This window comes from Chiloscyllium plagiosum, chromosome 22, assembly GCF_004010195.1.
Source record: "Chiloscyllium plagiosum isolate BGI_BamShark_2017 chromosome 22, ASM401019v2, whole genome shotgun sequence".
NCBI lineage: Eukaryota > Metazoa > Chordata > Chondrichthyes > Orectolobiformes > Hemiscylliidae > Chiloscyllium > Chiloscyllium plagiosum.
In genome coordinates this window covers 58,760,541-58,780,425 of record NC_057731.1, presented here as the reverse complement: position 1 = coordinate 58,780,425, position 19,885 = coordinate 58,760,541, and the positions used below count along the sequence as shown (strand labels likewise).

The window sequence follows — 19,885 nt, the reverse complement described above, 5'->3', positions numbered from 1 at the left end:
CCTGGCTTGTCCTTACCACCTTTCTTAAACAGTGGCACCACGTTTGCCAACCTCCAGTCTTCTGGCATCTCACCTGTGACTATCGATGATACAAATATCTCAGCTTCTCTAGCTTCCCACAGAGTTCTCGGGTACTCCTGATCAGGTCCTGGGGATTTATCCACTTTTAACCGTTTCAAGACATCCAGCACTTTCTCCTCTGTAATCTGGACATTTTGCAAGATGTCACCATCTATTTCCCTACAGTCTATATCTTCCATATCCTTTTCCACAGTAAATACTGATGCAAAATATTCATTTAGTATCTCCCCCATTTTCTGTGACTCCACACAAAGGCCGCCTTGCTGATCTTTGAGGGGCCCTATTCTCTCCCTGGTTACCCTTTTGTCCATAACCTATTTGTAAAACCCCTTTGGATTCTCCTTAATTCTATTTGCCAAAGCTATCTCATGTCCCCGGTTTGCCCTCCTGATTTCTCTCTTAAGTATACTCCTACTTTCTTTATAATCTAAGGATTCACTCGATCTATCCTGTCTATACCTGACATATGCTTCCTTCTTTTTCTTAACCAAACCCTCAATTTGTTTAGTCATCCAGCATTCCCTATACCTACCAACCTTCCCTTTCACCCTGACAGGAATATACTTTCTCTGGATTCTTGTTATCTCATTTCTGAAAGCTTCCCATTTTCCAGCCATCACTTTACCTGTGAACATCTGCCTCCGATCCGTTAGCAGAGGGATTGAGTTTAAGAGTCACAAATTTATGCTGCAGCTCATCGAGCCTTGGTTAGACTACACTTGGAATATTGTGTTCAGCTCTGGTCACCTCATGAGAGGAAAGATGTGGAAGCTTTACATAGAGTGCAGAGGAGATTTGCCAGGATGTTGCCTGGACTGGAGGGCACGTCTTATGAAGAAAGGTTGAGGGAGCTAGGGCTTTTCTCATTGGAGCAAAGGAGGATGAGAGGTGACTTGATAGAAGTGTACATGATGATGAGAGGCATAGATAGAGTGGATAGCCAGAGACTTTTTTCCCAGGGCAGAAATAGCTATCACAAGGGGGCATAATTTTCAGGTGTTTGGAGGAAGGTTTAGAGGCGATGTCAGAGGCACGGTCTTTACACAGAGTGCGGTGGATGCATGGAAGCACGGTCAGCAGTGGTAGTAGAGTTAGATACGTTGGGGACATTTAAGCGACTCTTGGACAGGCACATGGAAGATAGTACAATAAAGGGTATGTAGGTTAGTCTGACCTTAAAAGAGGATAAAAGGCCGACAGAACATTGAGGGCCGAAGGACCAGTACTGTGCTGTACTGTTCTATGTCGAACGTGCTGCTTATCATATTTACAGTTGCAAAGTTATCATTGTCCCTGTCAATTATTGCTTTATTTTGCTTGCTAATATCACGAGTATTAGCTTATGTGGCTCAAATTACCATCTCATCACCCTCTTTCTTCTCACTCAATTGCAAAATGCTTTGCATCAATGTCTATATTCTTCTAAGGCTTGTTTCATATTCAATTTTTGTGGTCCTTATTATCTACTTTGTTGCTTTACTTTATATTCAGACAGTGTTAAAAAAAAACAGACTGAGATTGCCATGGTTCAAGCATATCTATACTTCGCCAAAATAAAGTTTGAAGTTCAATGCAGACAAGTGTGAGGTGATGTATTTTGGTAGGACAAACATGGATATAAAATATAAAATAAGGGATAAAGCTCTAAAGGAGTGCAGCAGGACAGGAACCTGGGTGTCTAATTGCACAGATTATTGAAGGAATCAGGACAGGTGGAGAGAACAGTTAATAAGGTTCCTGGGCTTTATTAATGGAGCACAGTACGAAACAGCAAGGAGGTAATTTTCAATTTGTGCAAGACACTCGTTGGACCTCAGCTAGAGTACCATACACAGTTCTACATGCAACACTATTGGTAGGGTATGAACATACTGCAGAAGAGATTTACAAGAATGGTTGGAAGAAGAGATACTTCAGGTATGAGGATAGACTGAAGACGTGACTGTCCTCCTTGGAGAGAAGGCTAAGATAAAGGTTTTCAAAACCACGAGCAGCTGGATAGAATAGAACGGTTCTCTCAAAAGGAACAAGAATAAGACAACATAGATATAAACTGATATGTAAGTTTAGCAAATGCATCAGAGTTGGAGAGGTCTAGAGTACAAAACAAAGTCCATTGTCCCATCAAGTCTGCACTGGTGAAAAAACAAACATTACAGGTGCACATCTAAATATTTAAATGTTTTGAGGGTTTTGCCCTCTGCTACCCCTACAGGAAATGAATTCCAGATTTCCACACCCTCTAGGTGAAACTAGTTACCTCACAACTCCTCTAAACCTATCTTCCTATTCCTTACATGAAATAATGAGAGGTCATTTTCCCCTTTGTGCATTCCCCTGCACGAAGGGGAAAAGTTTCTTCCAGTCTAGCCTGTCTATGCTCCTCATAATTTTACATATCTCAAATGTCCCTCCTCAGTCTTCTTTGCTCTAAAGAAAACAATACCAATCTATCCAATCAATCTTGGGGCAATTGTGGGGCGGCACGGTGGCTCAGTGGTTAGCACTGCTGCCTCACAGCATTTGATTCCAGCCTTGGGTGACTGTCTGCATGAAATTTGCACAATCTTCCAATGTCTGCATGAGTTTCCTCTGAGTGTTCCAGTTTCCTCCAAAGATGTGCAGGTTAGGTGAATTGACCATGCTAAATTGTCCAGTGTTCAGGGATGTATAGGTTAGATGCAATAGTCAGGGGAAATGTAGGGTAATGGGTCTGGGTGGGATATTCTTTGGAGGGGCGGTGTGGACTCGTTGGGCCGAAGGGCCTGTTTTCCACACTGTAGGAATTTTAATTCTAATGTTAATTCTAATTCATAACTAAAACTCTTCAGCCTAGGCAACATCCTGGTAAATTTCCTCTGCACTCTCTTCAGTGCAATCACATCCTTCCTATAATGTGGATTCCAAAACTGTGCAATGTGTGATGGCAGAAACATCTTTTCCGCTCAGCGAGTGGTTTGAGCCTGGAATGCACTGCATGGAAATACAAAGAAGGCAGGTTGAAGTAAGGCATTCAAGGTGGTACTGGATGACTATTTAAGCAGAAACAACGTATAGGTTTATGAGCAAAAGGCAGATGAAGAGTACCAAGTCATAATGCTCACTTGGAAAGCTACGACAGACATGATAGATCATTTGGCTGCCTCTACACCAACTTTGCAAAAAAGCTCACTTTCCGGTTGCTCAAACATGACCACTTCAATTTGGTTCACGAATTCATGCTGTTGAATATAAAGTAATGAAGACCGGAGTTTCCAGAAATCAAACGTTTCAACTTTCAAAAGATATAGACAACATACCAAACAATGAATCAAGTTCATTATCATCATTTACAGTTGTCTTCTATATCAGAACTAGGTTAAAAAAATTAGAAGTCTCCCATTTAACACTGAGAAAAGGAAATTTTCTCTCTCAAAAGATCATTAATCTGTTGAATTCTTTTCCTCAGAGAACAGTCACTGAATACATTCACAGCTGAGTTAGGTAGGCTTTAATTCTGCAAGGAGAGTCACAGGTAGGATGGACAGATGGGAAAGTGGAGTTAAGGCGATAATCAGATCAGCCATGATCATTATCAAATAGTGGAGCAATCTTGAGCTGAATTACCTAATCCCACTTGAAATTCTTGCACCTAATCAGTTAATGTCAAAAACAAAGAATTCATTCAAGTGGCTCAGTTCAGGTACCTTTAGTAAAGGTCAGTCTGAAAGGGCTACTTACATTGACAAAAAAAGGAACTATGAGCATCACAATCGCCAGCTCCAACTGTGGATTCTGGATTGGATTGAGTAAAGCTACCTGTGAAGAAAATCAGAAAAACACAAATGATGAAAAGCTATTTTACCAAGCAGGTTTAATCCCATAATCTCTTCCCATGGTCCACATCACCAACCACCACACTTACAATTCCATTGCAAATCAGAAAGATAATTGAATGCAATTGAAAAGCTGGTATATCCATCACAGAAAAACAAGTGTTACAGCATAAGAGACGACCATTTGGCCCAATGTGCCTGCACTGGTCCACAAAATTAGTATCATAACCTAGTGTCAATCTCCTGCTTCATTTCCTCCTCTACCACTGCATATTATTTTTATCCAAATAATCACCAAGTGCTTCTTGAATACTGCATTCACCACATTTCCAGGCAATACATTCCATTGCTGAACTATTTGAGTGAAAAGGTTTCTCCTCGCTTCACCTTTATTTCTTTTGGAGATCACTTCAAACCTGTGCCTGCTTGTTCCTGCAATTTATCCCAATAGACTCTACCCAACCTGCCCATGATTTTGATCAACTTTATCAGGTTTCCTCTAGCCTTTCTCTCTCCAAGGAGAACAGTCCCAACTTCTTCAATCTGTCCTCATACCTAGAACCATTATTACAAAACACTTCTGTACTCACTCCAATGCATTTCCATCCTTGCTACCCATAACTGTACACAATACTCAAGGGGAGGTCAACAAGTGTCTTATACAAGTCTAGATTAGAGTGGTGCTGGAAAAGCACAGGTCAGGCAGCATCCGAGGAGCAGGAAAATTGACATTTCGGGCAAAAGCCTTTCATTAGGAATGAGCCCCTCTATAGAGTTGCAGCATAACCTTGTGGCTCTTAAACGCAATCCCCCTCCTAATGAAAGCCAACACACCATATGGCTTCTTGACAATCCTATCAACTTGGGTGGCAACTTTGAGGAATCTATGCACATGGACTCCAAGATCCCTCTATTCCTCCACACTGCCAAGAATCCTGCCTTTAACCCTGTATTCTGCATTCAAATTCGACCCTCCAAAGTGAATTACTACATACTTTTCCAGACTGAACTCCATCTGCCATTTAATAGCCCATCCTGTCAATGTCCTGTTGCAACCGACAACAGCCCTTCACACTATACCACTTCATCAATCTTCGTGTCTTCGGCAAACTTACTAACTCACCCTTCCACTTCCTCATCTCTGTCATTTATAAAAATCACAGAGCAGAGGTCCCAGAACCGATCCATAGAACATAGAAGAATACAGCGCAGTACAGGCCCTTTGGCCCTCGATGTTGCGCCGATCCAAGCCCACCTAACCTATACTAACCCACTATCCTCCATATACCTATCCAATACCCGCTTAAATGCCCATAAAGAGGGAGAGTCCACCACTGCTACTGGCAGGGCATTCCATGAACTCACGACTCGCTGAGTGAAGAACCTACCCCTAACTTCAGTCCTATATCTACCCCCCCTTAATTTAAAGCTATGCCCCCTTGTAATACCCGACTCCATACGCGGGAAAAGGTTCACGCTGTCAACCCTATCTAACCCCCTAATCATCCTACCGGACACCACTGGTTACCAAGCTCCAGGCTAAATACTTTCCATCTACCACCACCATCTGTCTTCTATGGGCCAGCCAATTCTGTACCCATACAGCCAGATTTCCCTGTATCTCCTTACTTTCTGAATGAGCCTTCCATGGGGAACCTTATCAAACGCCTTGCTAAAATCCACGTACACCCCATCCACTGCTCTACCTTCATCAATATGTTTTGTCACATCCTCAAAGACTTCAATAAGGTTTGAGAGGCATGACCTGTCCCTCACAAAGCCATGCTGACTATCTCTAATCAAGTTATGGTTTTCCAAGTAGTCATAAATCCTGCCCCCAGAATCCTCTCCAGTACTTTACCCATCACAGACGTGAGACTGACTGGTTTATAATTCTTAGGATTATTTCTATTCCCTGTCTCGGACAAGGGAATAACATTTAGGTAAAAACAATGACTGAAGATGCTGGAAACCAGAGTCTAGATTAGAGTGGTGCTGGAAAAGCACAGCAGTTCAGGCAGCATCCGAGGAGCAGTAAAATCAACGTTTCGTGCAAAAGCTGTATTCCTGATGAAGGGCTTTTACCCGAAACGTCGATTTTACTGCTCCTCGGATGCTGCCTGAACTGCTGTGCTTTTCCAGTACCACTCTAATCTAGACAAGGGAATGAACTGCTGTGCTCTTCCAGCACCACTGATCCAGAATCTGGTTTCCAGCATCTGCAGTCATTGTTTTTACCAAGGGAATAACATTTGCCAAACTCCAATCATCTGGCACTCCTCAGTGGACAGTGAAGACACAAAGATCATCACCAAAGGCACAGCATTCTTTCCCCTCACTTCCTGTCATAACCTAGGATATACCCTGTCTGGCCCAGGGGATTTATCTATCCTTACGATTTTCAACATTTTCAGCACTTCCTCCTTGTTAACATCAACCTGCTCAAGTATATCAGCCTGCTTCACACTGTTCTCAGAAACATCAAGGTTCCTCTCAGTAGTGAATACTGAAGCAAAGTATTCATTAAGAACCTCCCCTACCTCCTCCAAATCTAAGCGCAAGTTCCCTCCACTATCCCTGACTGGCCCTACCCTCACTCTGGCCATTATCTTGTTCCTCACATAAATGTTAAGGTTAAGGTTTGCCTTTTTCTAACCTGCTAAAACTTTTTCATGCTTCCTTCCAGCTCTAAGTCCATTCTTCAGTTCTTTCCTGGCGACCTTGTAACCCTCTAGAGCCTTGTCTGATCCTTGCCTACTCAGCCTTAAGCAAGCTTCCTTCTTCCTCTTGACTAGATGTTCCACATCCCTTGTCACGCAAGGTTCTTTCAACCTACCATCCCTTCCTTGCCTGTGGGACAAACCTGTTTAGCAATATCAGCAAGTACTTCCTAAACAAACTCCACATTTCTGTTATGCATTTTCCTGAGAACATCTATTCCCAATTTAGGCACCCCAGTTTCTGCCTAAAAGCATTGTTAGTCCCCCTTCCCAAATCAAATACTTTCCCATACCATCTGCTCTTATCTCTCTCCAGGAGTATAGTAAAGGTCAGGGAGTTGTGATCACTCTCACCGAAATGCTCTCCCACAACGAGATCTGACACCTGACCTGGTTCGTTGCCAAGCATCAAATCCAATATGGCCTCCCCTCTAGTCGGCCTATCTACATATTGAGTCAGGAATTCTTCCTGAACGCACCTGACAAAATCTGCTCCATCCAAACTATTTGAACTAAGGAGGTTCCAATCAATATTAGGGAAGTTAAACTCATTCATGACAATAACCCTGTTACTTCTGCACCTTTCCAAAATCTGCCTCCTAATCTGCTCCTCCGTATCTCTGTTGCTATTGGAGGATCTATAGAAAAGTCCAAATAAAGTGATTGCTCTTTTCAGTTTCTGACTTCCACCCATAATGGGTCATTAGACAAACCCTCCTCTATGACCTCCCTTTGTGCAGCTGTGATACTATCCCTTATTAGTAATGCCACTCCTCCACCTCTTTTATCTCCCACCTATTCCTTTTGAACCATCTAAACCCTGGAACATCCAAAACCATTCCTACCCCTGCAATATCCAAGTTTCCTATAATGGCCCCCATCATAGCTCCGAGTTAAAAATCACAACACCAGGTTATAGACCAACAGGTTTAATTGGAAGTACACTAGCTTTCGGAGCGACGCTCCTTCATCACCTGATGAAGGAGCGTCGCTCCGAAAGCTAGTGTGCTTCCAATTAAACCTGTTGGACTATAACCTGGTGTTGTGTGATTTTTAACTTTGTACACCCCAGTCCAACACCGGCATCTCCAAATCATCATAGCTCCAAGTACTGATCCATGCTCTAAGTTCATCACCCTTATTCCTGATAATTCTTGCATTAGAATAGACACACTTCAACCCATTACACTGATTGCACCTTTGCCATATCACGCGCCTACCCCTCCTCTCAAACTCTCTGCACACTGTATCTAGCTATTCATTATCTAGTCTGAATTTGATCCATTGCTCTGATTCCCACTCCCTTTGCAATCTCATTTAAACCCTCCTGAAGAGCTCCAGCAAACTTCCTGTCCAGGATATTGACGCCCCTCCAGTTCAGGTGCTACCCGTCCTTCTTGGATAGGTCCCACCTTCCCCAGAAGGTATTCCAATGATCCACATATCTGAACTCTTCCCCTCCTACATCAATCCTGCAGTCACATGTTCATCTGCATTCACTCTCTATTCCTAGCCTCACTAGCACATGGCACAGGTAGCAATTCTGAGGTTACTACTCTGCTCACCTCCTTGCTTTTGTACTCAATACTCCTATTAATAAAGTCAAGAACACTGTATACTTTATTAACAATCTCTTCTCATGTTCTGCCATTTTCAATGAGCTGTGCACAGATACGCCTTGTTAAGAATTGTACTCCCTATTCTGTATTAATTTTCAAAGTTCATCCTGCCAAAATACATCAACTCACACTTCTCTGCATTGAAAATCATCTTCCATTGACGTAGTCACTCCAAAGGTGGAGGTCATTCAGTCTCCTGAGTCAATGGGATTGTGGCTGCTCTGTGGCCTAACTTCATATATCTGCCTTTGGCCCATATAGACTCAGAGTCATAGAGATGTACAGCAAGGAAACCGACCTTTCAGTCCAACCCGTCCACACTAACCAGATATCCCAACCCAATCTAGTCCCACCTGCCAGCACCCGGCCCATATCCCTCCAAACCCTTTCTATTCATATACCCATCCAAATGCCTTTTAAATGTTGCAATTGTACCAGCCTCCACCACTTCCTCTGGCAGCTCATTCCATACATGTACCACCCTCTGTGAGAAAAAGTTGCCCCTTAGGTCTCTTTTATATCTTTCCCCTCTCACCCTTAACCTATGCCCTCTAGGTCTGGACTCCCTCACTCCAGGGAAAAGACTTTGTCTATTTACCTTATCCATGCTTCTCAGTATCCCTTAATACTTTTGCTTAATAAAAACCTCTCTCTCTCTCAAATTTAAAATTAACAACTGATCTAGCATCAATGGGCATTTGTTGAAACAGTTTATCACTACTTATCACTATCTTTTCCTGTTAGTTAGTTTAGATGACGCCTCAACTGTAAATTCTAGAGAAAACAGGCCTAATTTGTGCAATCTCTCCTTATAACTTAAACCTGATGCTCAAGGATGCTGCAAAGATATCTGTTAAGGGCCGAGCTATTTCCTATCTCGCTTCCCTCAGTAACCTGGGATCGACCCAGGTAGGCTAGCCAGTAATATTAGAAATGATAGTAAAAGTTTCTTTCAATACAGAAGAAACAAACAACAGGCAAAAGTAGACATTGGGCCACTTCAAACTGATGCTGGAAGGCTAGTGAAACTGATGCTGGAAGGCTAGTGATGGGAGATAAGGAAATAACTGGAGAACTTAATAAGTACTTTGTGTTAGTCTTCACAGTGGAAGACATGAGTAATATCCCAACAATTAAAGGGAGTCAGAGGGCTGAGTTGAGTATGGTTGTCATTACAAAAGAGATAGTGCTAGAAAAGCTAATGTCTTAAAATTGACAAATCTCCTGGCCCCGATGGGCTACATCCTAGAGTTCTGAGGGAGGTGGCTGAGGAAATAGCGGAGGCGTTGGTTGACATCTTTCAAAAGTCACTGGAGTCAGGGAAAGTCCCAGATGATTGGAAGACTGCTGATGTAACCCCATTGTTCAAGAAAGGATCAAGACAAAAGATGTAAAATTATAGGTCAATTAGCCTGTTCAACCTCGGTTGTTGGTAAAATTCTAGAATCCATCGTTAAGGATGAGGTTTCTAAATTCTTGGAAGAGCAGGGTCGGATTAGAAGAAGTCAACATGGATTTAGTAAGGGGAGATTGTGCCTGACAAACCTGTTAGAATTCTTTGAAGAGGTAACAAGTAGGTTAGACCAAGGAAACCCAGTGGATGTGGTCTATCTAGACTTCCAAAAGGCTTTTGATAAGGTGCCACACAAGAGGCTGCTAAGTAAGGTGAGGGTCCATGATGTTCAAGGTGAGCTACTGGTATGGATTGAGGATTGGCTGTCTGACAAAAGCAGAGAATTGGGATATGAGGTTCTTTTTCGGAATGGCAGCCGGTGACAAGCGGTGTCCCACAGGGTTCAGTGTTGGGGCCGCAGTTGTTCACGTTATATGTTAATGATCTGGATGAAGGAACTGGGGGCATTCTAGCGAAGTTTGCCGATGATACGAAGATAGGTGGACAGGCAGGTAGCACTGAGGAAGTGGGGAGGCTGCAGAAGGATCTAGACAGTTTGGGAGAGTAGTCCAGGAAATGGCTGATGAAGTTCAATGTGAGCAAATGCGAGGTCTTGCACTTTGGAAAAAAGAATACAAGCATGGACTACTTTCTAAACGGTGAGAAAATTCATAAAGCCAAAGTACAAAGGGATCTGGGAGTGCTAGTCGAGGATTCTCTAAAGGTAAACATGCAGGTTGAATCCGTGATTAAGAAAGCGAATGCAATGTTGTCATTTATCTTAAGAGGGTTGGAATATAAAAGCAGCGATGTGCTATTGAGACTTTATAAAGCTCTGGTTAGGCCCCATTTGGAGTACTGGGTCCAGTTTTGGTCCCCACACCGCAGGAAGGACATACTGGCACTGGAGCGTGTCCAGCGGGGATTCAGACGGATGATCCCTGAAATGGTAGGTCTACCATACGAGAAACGGCTGAGGATCCTGGGATTGTACTCATTGGAGTTTAGAAGGTTAAGGGGAGATCTAATAGAAATTTACAAGATAATACATGGCTTGGAAAGGATGGATGCTAAGAAATAGTTTCCGTTAGGCGAGGAGACTAGGACCTGTGGGCACAGCCTTAGAATTAGAGGGGGTCAATTCAGAACAGAAATGTGGAGCAGTTCATCGACTTCACCCACAACTTCCACTCCAACCTCAAATTCACTTGGTCCATCTCTGACACTTCCCTCCCCTTTCTTGACCTCTCCATTTCCATCTCCAGCGACAGTCTCCAGACACACCGACTCCCACAACTACCTGGATTAGACCTCCTCCCACCCAGTATCCTGCAAGAACTGCATCCTCTTCTCCCAATTTCTCTACCTCCGTCGAATCCGCTCGGATAGGAGATATTCCACTCCCAAGCATCCCAGATGTCTATCTATTTCAAATAACGTGATTCACTCCCCAGCCCTGTCATCCAGACAGCCCTCCAACCGCACCACCTTCACTCCTGTTCCACTGCTCTAAACCCCCCTCCAAACACTATAAAGACAGAGTCCCCTTGTCCTCACCTACTACCCCATTAATCTCCACATCCAACGCATCATCCTTAAACACTTGCGCCAACTCCAACTAGATCCCACCATCAAGAACATCTTCCTCTCCTCACCCCTCTCTGCCTTCCGCAAGGACCATTCCCTTCAACAGACCTTGAACCCCCAGGTACCTTCCCCTACAACTGAAAAAGATGCAAAACATGCTGGTACACCACCCCCTCACCTCCATCCAGGGCCCCAAACAGTTCTTCCAGGTGAGACAGAGGTTCACCTGCCTCTCTTCCAAACTAGGTGCTCCTGATGTGGTCTTCTCTACATTGGGGAGATCAAACGTAAACTTAGGAAACGGTTCACCAAGCATCTCAGCCGGGCCCGCAGGGGCCGACCAGACATCTCAGTCAGTGCCTGTTTTAATTCTCCTTCCCACTCCCTTTCAGACATGATCATCCTTGGCTTCTCCACTGCCACAACAAACCAAATCACAAATTGGAAGAACAACACCTCATCTTTCGCCTAGGCATCCTACAGCCCAGAGGACTCAATGTTGAGTTCTCCAATTTCAAATAACCTCCCTTCCTTTCCCAGCCCCTCCACCTCCTTTGCACGCCTCCCAGCCAACTACAGATTCATTTGTCCCATTGACCAACCAGATTATACCCTCTCCCCATCGTCACTTATCCCCACTTCTGCTTTTCATGAATCCATGCTGTATCTACCCAATGCGATAACAGATTACAGATTCAAGCCATTTCCCCATTACAGAAGTGAAGCAAATGGGCCTATAATTACCTCCTTTTTTAAAAGTTGGCCTCACATTTGCCATTTTCCAATCTGCCAGAACCGGCCCAGAATTCAGAAAACTTTGGTAAATTACCACAAGAGCATTTCCTATTTCTTCTTTTAATACCCTGGAATGCATGCCACCATGGTCAAGAGATTTGTCCACCTTTAACAGCATTAGCTTGCCAACACTACTACTTTAGTGATAATGATTAGTTTCTGTTATAGCCTCCTTGTCATCAATTACTGACATGTCATTTGTGTCTTCCACTGTGAAGACCGACACAAAATACCTGTCAATACCTTGGCCATTTCCTCATTTTGCAATACTAAATCCTCCTCTTCTAGAGGTTTGTACAATCATGAGGGGCATGGACAGAGTGAATAGCCAAGGTTTCTTCCCTGTAGTTGGGGAGTTGAAAACTAAAGGGAATAGTTTTAAGGTGGGCAAGAAAGATTCAAAGAGCACTTGTGTGGGAATATTTTCACACAGAGGGTGATGTGTTTATGGATTGAGCTGTCAGAGGAAGTTGTGGATGTGGGTAGAATTACAACATTTAAAAGCCACCTGGATAGGTATATGAATAGGAAAGGTTTGAGGGAAAGGAGCCAAATGCTGGCAAGTGGAACTAGATCTTTTCGTGCTCTCGACTCCACTTACCTGCCATCTCACCATAGCTGTCAATTCATTTACTGTTCAAAAAATTATCTATCTTCGCTTTAAAAACATTCAATGTGGAAGCCTTAACTATTTCACTGGGCATGGAATTCCACAGATTTACAACCGTCTGGGTGAAGTTCCTTCTCAATTTGGTCATAAATCTGCTCCTCCCTAATTTTGAGGCTATGCCCTCTTGGCCTAGTTTCACCCACTAGTGGAAACATCCTCTCTACTTATATCTTATCTATTCCATTCATAATTTTATATGTTTCTATCAGATCCCTGCTCATTCTTCTAAATTCCAATGAATATAATCCCAGTCTACTCAGGCTCCCTCATAAGCCAGTACATCCTTTCTCAAGTAAGGAGACCAAAATTGCATCCAGCTGCAACATAACCTCCCTGTTTTTAAACTCAATCTTTTAGCAATGAAGGACAAAATTCCATTTTCCTTCTTAATTACCTGTTGTACCTGCAGACCAACCTTCTATGATTCATGCACAAGAACACCCAAGTCCCTCAGCACAGCAGCATGCTGCAAATTTTTTACCATTCAATTAATAGTCCTTTCTACTGTTATTCCCACCAAAATGGATGACTTCATATTTATTAACATTGTACTCTATCTGCCAGACCTTTGCCCACTCACTTAAACGATCATGTCCCTTTGCAATGTTTCACAGTCCTCTGCACACTTCGCTGCACTGTTCAACTTAGTGTCATCTGCAAACTTTGGTTGGTCCCCAATTCCAAACCATTTATGTAAATTGTGAATAACTGTGGTCCCAACATTGATCCCTGAGGCACACCACTAGTCACTGATCACCAACCAAAAAAGCACTCATTTATCCCCATTCTTGGCTTCCTATTAACCAATCCATGCTAATACGTTACCCATAATGTCAAGCATCCTTATCTTACAAAGCAGTCTTTTGTGCAGCACCTTGTCGAATGATTGTTGGAAATCTTGATACACCTCCTACTTATATCACCCCTTACTCTTTTAAACTCCAGTGGATACAAACCTAGCTAGTTCAACTAAGGATGGGTTAGTAAATTTACGGATGACACTAGGGTCGGTGGAGTTGTGGATAGTGCCAAAGGGTATTGCAGGTTACACAGGGACGTAGATAAGCTGCAGAGCTGGGTTGAGAGGTGGCAAATAGAGTTTAATGTAGTAAAGTGTGAGGTGATTCATTTTGGAAGGAGCAACAGGAATAAAGAGTAGTGGGCTAAGGGTAAGATTCTTGGTAGTGTAAATGAGCAGAGAGGTCTCAGTGTCCATGTACATAGATCCTTGAAAGTTGCCACCCTGGTTGATACAGTTGTTAAGGCAGCATATGGTGTGTTAGCTTTTATTGGTAGAGGGATCGAGTTTTGAAGCCACGAGGCCATGCTGCAGCTGTACAAAATTTTGGTGCAGCCGCAAGGATGTGGAAGCTTTGGAAAGGGTTCAGAGGAGATTTACTCGGATGTTGCCTGGTATGGAGGGAAGGTCTTATGAGGAAAGGCTGAGTGACTTGAGGCTGTTTCCGTTAGAGAGAAGAAAGTTGAGAAGTGATTTAATTGAGACATGTAATATATTAAGAGGGTTAGATAAGGTAGACAGTGAGAGCTTTTTTCCTTGGATTGTGATAGCGAGCACAAGGGGACATAGCTCTAAATTGAGAGATGATAGATTTAGGACAGGATGCCAGAAGTAGTTTCTTTACTCAGCGAGTAGTAGGAACGTGGAATGCCCTGCCTTCAACAGTGGTAGATTCTCCAACTTTAAGGGAATTTAAATGGTCATTGGATAAACATATGGATTATAATGGAATAGTGTAGGTTAGATGGGCTTCAGAATGGTTCCACGGGTCGTCGCAATATTGAGGGTCGAAGAGCTTGTACTGCGCTGTAATGTTCCATGTTCTAGAACCTTCCCTCGAAAGACAAACCCATTCTCTCTAGGTACTAGCCCAATACATTTTCTCTGAATTGCCTCCAATGCATTAAATAATGTGATTTAAAACTGTGCACCACACTTAAGATGTCATCCCATCAATGCCCTGGATGACTGAAACATAACCTTCTTATTCCTGTATTCAAGTCGTCTTGCAATAAATGATACCATTTCATTACCTATCCTAATTACTTGCTATATCTGCAAACCAACCTTTTACAATTCACGGATAAGGACCTTCAGATCCTTCTGGGATTAGAATAATTAGGTGCTTGTTTTTGACTGGCATAGAGCTGATGGACCAAAAGTAACTTTTTCCATACTATAGACTTTATTACTTTATCTCAGAGCTTCTCAATCTCTCACAAATTAGATCTTTTGTTCTTTCTGCCAAAATGGACAATTTCACATTTTTCCAACTTATACTCTATTTGCCACATCTTTGACCACTTCCTTAAACTATCTCTACCTTTTTGTTCGTCAGACAAAGCGTCACTGGACTTGAATGGAGATAAGGGGTTCTTTTTCAGGTTGGCAATTTGTAGCCAGTAGGGTGATCAATGCTGGGAGTGCAACCGTTTAAAATATACATTAATAACTTGGAAGAAGGATTGAATGTACTATAGCCAAATTTGCAGATGACACAAAAATAGATGGCAAGGCAAATTGCGAGATGGATACAAACAGTTTACAGAGAGATACTGATACACTAAGTGGGTAAAATGTTGGCAAGTGGAGTATAATACGGGAAGATGTGAAGTTGTTCATTTTGGAAGGGAGAACAAAAGAACAATATTATTTAAGAGGAGGAAAACTGCAACATGAAGAGACTGGGGAGTATGCTTTGGAAGAAACATAGAAAGCCAGCACACAGGTGCAGAAGGTAATCAGGAAGGTTATTGGAATGATGGCCCTTATTTCAATGGGCTTCGAGTATAAGAGTTGGGAAGTTTTGCTGGAACTGTACAAGGTGCTACTGAGACCACATCTGGAGTACTGTAAGCAGTTACAGTCTGCTTATCTAAGAAAAGGCATTATTTCACTGGACACCAGGTTATAGTCCAACAGGTTTATTTGGAAGCACTAGCTTTCAGAGCGCTGCTCCTTCATCAGGTGGTTGTGGAGAATAAGATTGTAAGACACAGAATTTATAGCAAAAATTTAGTGTGATGTAATTGAAATTACATATTGAAAAAGACCTGGATTGTTTGTTAAGTCTCTCATCTTTTAGAATGACCATGTTGGTTTCAGTTCTTTCATATCTAAATCGCACACCTTTTTTAAAAAAATTACATTCACAATTGACTTCATGGGATATGGAATCAATGTTGAGGTGGAAGCAGACAATAGCTGATTTCAAGAAGCACCTGGACAAATGGATGAACAGGAAGGGAATAGAGGGATACGGATCCTGTATGTGAAGATAGTTTTAACCTGGAAGGGCCGAAAGCCTGTTTTTGCGCTATATTGTAGGGATGGGCAATTAATGTTGGCCTAACCAATGCCCACATTCGCTGGATGAATTAAGAGAACATACCCACCTGGAGAAAATCCACGCAGACATGGGGAAAATGTGCAAACTCCACACAGACAGTCGCCCGAGGCAGGAATCAAACCCAGGCCCCTGGCGCTGTGAGGCAGCAGTGCTAACCACTGAGCCGCCCCGAATATGCCAGATTACCATTACCACTAATTCAGGGGATCAATGAGGCGGGGAGGAGGTCATACCAGGAGCAGTATCAAGCATATCTAAAACTGAGTCAGCAATCTAATGGAGCTAAAAGACAGGACTACCTGCATGCAATAGATACAACTAGCAATACCCCAAACCAATGGATTAGATCTAAACTCTGCAGTCCCTCCCCAACAGCACTATGGGTGTACCTCAACTAAATGGACTGTAACGGTTTAAGAAGGAAGCACACTACCACTTTTGTAAGGACAATTAGGGATGGGTAATGAACAGCCTAGTCACGAATGTCCACATTCTGAAGGAATCAAAAGTGACTAAGTTCAGAAACACAGCTGAGTTCAGTCTGAGTTGGGGTTGGAGAGGAAGTGACAATAAATACAAACCTTCTTCCACTGAGGTAAGAGCAACACCACAATCACCACAGTCTTCTCCAACATCATAATTAACAGGTAAAGTGCACACTGTCCAACCCAGGCACTGCACTCCAGTGGGTCGCCTGCAATTAAAGTTTAATACATAGAGTGAATGCTGCATGCAACCATTTAACAGCTGGATTATTAGATTTCAATTTCAATACATAAATGCAGCAAAGGCCAAACTGCATTCAGGATTACGGTAATAAGTGATGGTATAGCTTCGATAGGCTGAAACGCCTTTTCCACACTTTATGATTTTATGAATATACAAGTCACAAGTGGAAAGGAGAGACCAATTCCACTAAGTGAAATTTTAACCACCACTTTCACCCCAGACCTCCTGGACATTCAATGGTATTATCTTTGCTGAATTCCCCACTGTGAACAACCTGGGCATTATCAATGATCAGGATACCTAATTAGACCAACTGAGTGTTTTCCTCCCGATTCCCAGTGATATCAGTCTTACTAGGGCTCCGTGACATCACACACTGTTGAAAGCAGCGAAGATATTAAGGGCTGTCACCCTCACCCCACCTCTGGAATTCAGCTCTTTTGTCTATATTTTAAATCAATGCTGCGAGGTCAGGAACTGAGTGGCTCTGGTGAACCCAAACTGAGTGTCACTGAACAGATGCTGCTTGATGCACTGTTGATGACACTTTCCATCAGTAAGGATTCTGTGAATTGCCAATATATCACAATTGGAGTCAAATATCTATTGCCCACAATTACAGGAAGCTTTGGAAAGTTACCATCAGACTCTTAAAACTATGATTAAGGCACACTGTCACAATACCCATGGATTGGGGAAAAAGATTAGATTGCTAAATATTTTCTACCAGGAATTCCCAAATAAATGGATTTAAACTGGCTTATGGTCATGGATTAGAGATCATTAAAACAAATTATGGCGATGTTCTTGAACTCTAGATGAATCTTCAATATTGGATTACATGTACATATTTCTAGAAAAAAACTCACAGAAGCATGTCAAGTGGCAAAAGACATTCAAAATGTTCACAATCTGATAAGTGCTCCTGAGCTGGATTGGGAAAGTACGTTAAAAGGAATGACAGTACATAAGCAATGGACAGTCTTTAATGAACTATTATATAGCTTGCTGCAACTATACATTCCTTTGGAGGTACAAAATTCAAAACAAGTCAGTCATCTGCAGCTTACATAAAAGGCTCAAAAAGTGTCCAAAAATAGTAATAGTAATGTTTGGGATATTTTTAAGAATACAGTAAAGGAAGACCAAAAAACTGATAATGAAAGGAAGAAAAGAATTTGCATACAATCTTGCAAACATTTAAAAGATGGACAGCAAATTGATGGAGGGAATCCTGACGGACAGGATTACATGTATTTGGAAAGGCAAGGACTGATTAGGGACAGTCAACATGGTTTTGTGTGGGGGAAATCATACCTCACAACCTTGATTGAGTTTTTTGAAGAAATAACAAAGAGGATTGATGAGGGCACAGCGGTAGACGTGATCTATATGGACTGAGGTAAGGTGTTTGACAAGGTTCCTCATGGGAGACTGGTTAGCAAGGTTTGATCTCATGGAATACAGCAAGAACTATCCATTTGCATACAGGACTGGCTCAAAGGTAGAAGACAGAGAGTGGTGGTGGAGGACTGTTTTTCAGACTGGAGGCCTGTGACCAGTGGAGTGCCACAAGGATCGGTGCTGGGTCCTCTACTTTTCATCATTTATATAAATGATTTGGATGTGAGCATAAGAGATATAGTTAGTAAATTTGCAGATGACACCAAAATTGTAGGTTAGGTGGACAGCAAAGAAGGAGAAAGTGAGGTCTGCAGATGCTGGAGATCAAAGTTGAAACTTTATTGCTGGAACAGCACAGCAGGTCAGGCAGCATCCAGTGAACAGGAGATTCGACGTTTCGGGCACAGGCCCTTCTTCAGGACAGCAAAGAAGCTTACCCCAGAGTACAACGGGATCTTGATCAGTTGGGCCAATGGGGTGAGCAGTGGCAGATGGAGTTTAATTCAGATAAATGAGAGGTGCTGCATTTTGGGAAAGCAAATCTTAGCAGGACTAATACACTTAATGGTAAGGTCCTAGGAAGTGTTGCTGAGCAAAGGCCTTGGAGTGCAGGTTCATAGTTCCTTGAAAGTGGAGTCACAGGTAGATAGGATAGTGAAGGTGGTGTTCAGTATGCTTTCCTTCATTGGTCAGAGTATTATGTACAGGAGTTAGGAGGTCATGTTGTGGCTGTACAGGACATTGGTTAGGCCACTTTTGGAATATTGCGTGCAATTCTGGTCTCCTTCCAATCGGAAAAATTGTGTGAAACTTGAAAGGGTTCAGAAAAGACTTACAAGAATGTTGCCACGGTTGGAGGATTTGAGCTAATAGGAAGAGGTGGAATAGGTTGGGGCTGTTTTCCCTGGAGTGTTGGAGGCTGAGGGATAACCTTATAGAGGTTTATAAAATCATGAGGGGCATAGATAGGATAAATAGACAAAGTCTTTTCTCTGAGGTGAGGGAGTCCAGAACAATAGAGCAGAGGTTTAGGGTGAGGAAAAAAAAGGTATAAAAGAGACCTAAGGGACAACATTTTCACACAGAGGGTGGTACATGTATGGAATGAGCTATCAGAGGAAGTGGTAGAGGCTAGTACAATTGCAACATTTAAAAGGCATCTGGATGGGTATCTGAATAGGAAGGGTTTGGAGAGATATGGGCCGGGGCTGGCAAGGGGGACGAGATTGGGTTGGGATATTTGGTCAGCGTGGATGAATTAGACGGGAGGGTCTGTTTCCGTGCTGTACTTCTCTGTAACTCTATAAAGTACTATCTCATCAGCTAACATTCCAGACAACAGAATTCACAGAGAGAACACCTCTCACAGAAAAACTGACAAGAATTTGTTGCAGAGCGGCGTTCCTGACTCAAGAAATTGAAGAAAGATGTTCCTGAAAGATGATCAGAGAGGGGGCAAGGAGCAATCTGGAAGACGTATCCTACCTGTAATTTTGAGAAACTAAATGCTATTGTTTTGTTATATTATTGGGCCTTTATTTATTGAAACAGCATACCAATAGGATTTTGTTCAATTAGGGAATAGTGCGTAGTCAGAGGGGAATTGTTCAGTGTGTTAGTGGTTCTGTTAAGTTGTTCACTGTTGGAGTTAGATAAATAAATTGTTACTTGTTGATTATAGAGTGAGTGAAAGAATTTCATTTC

General features: G+C 42.5%; 1 protein-coding gene across 2 annotated transcripts in view; it reads right to left on the bottom strand.

The window, feature by feature from the left end:
• The window catches only part of stimate (STIM activating enhance), a 145,554-nt gene that overhangs the window by 25,592 nt on the left and 100,077 nt on the right, over nucleotides 1-19,885 (bottom strand). Inside the window, exons 5-7 of one of the 2 annotated variants that reach the window (XM_043713121.1) lie at nucleotides 16,630-16,742; nucleotides 3,802-3,879; nucleotides 2,922-3,054 (exon numbers count right to left, since the gene is read on the bottom strand). In XM_043713121.1, coding sequence (XP_043569056.1) covers nucleotides 2,971-3,054; nucleotides 3,802-3,879; nucleotides 16,630-16,742 — 275 coding nt within the window. In that variant the 3' untranslated portion in view covers nucleotides 2,922-2,970. Of the gene's footprint in view, nucleotides 1-2,921; nucleotides 3,055-3,801; nucleotides 3,880-16,629; nucleotides 16,743-19,885 lie in introns of those variants that run through there. The other variant, XM_043713119.1, reaches the window with a different exon arrangement.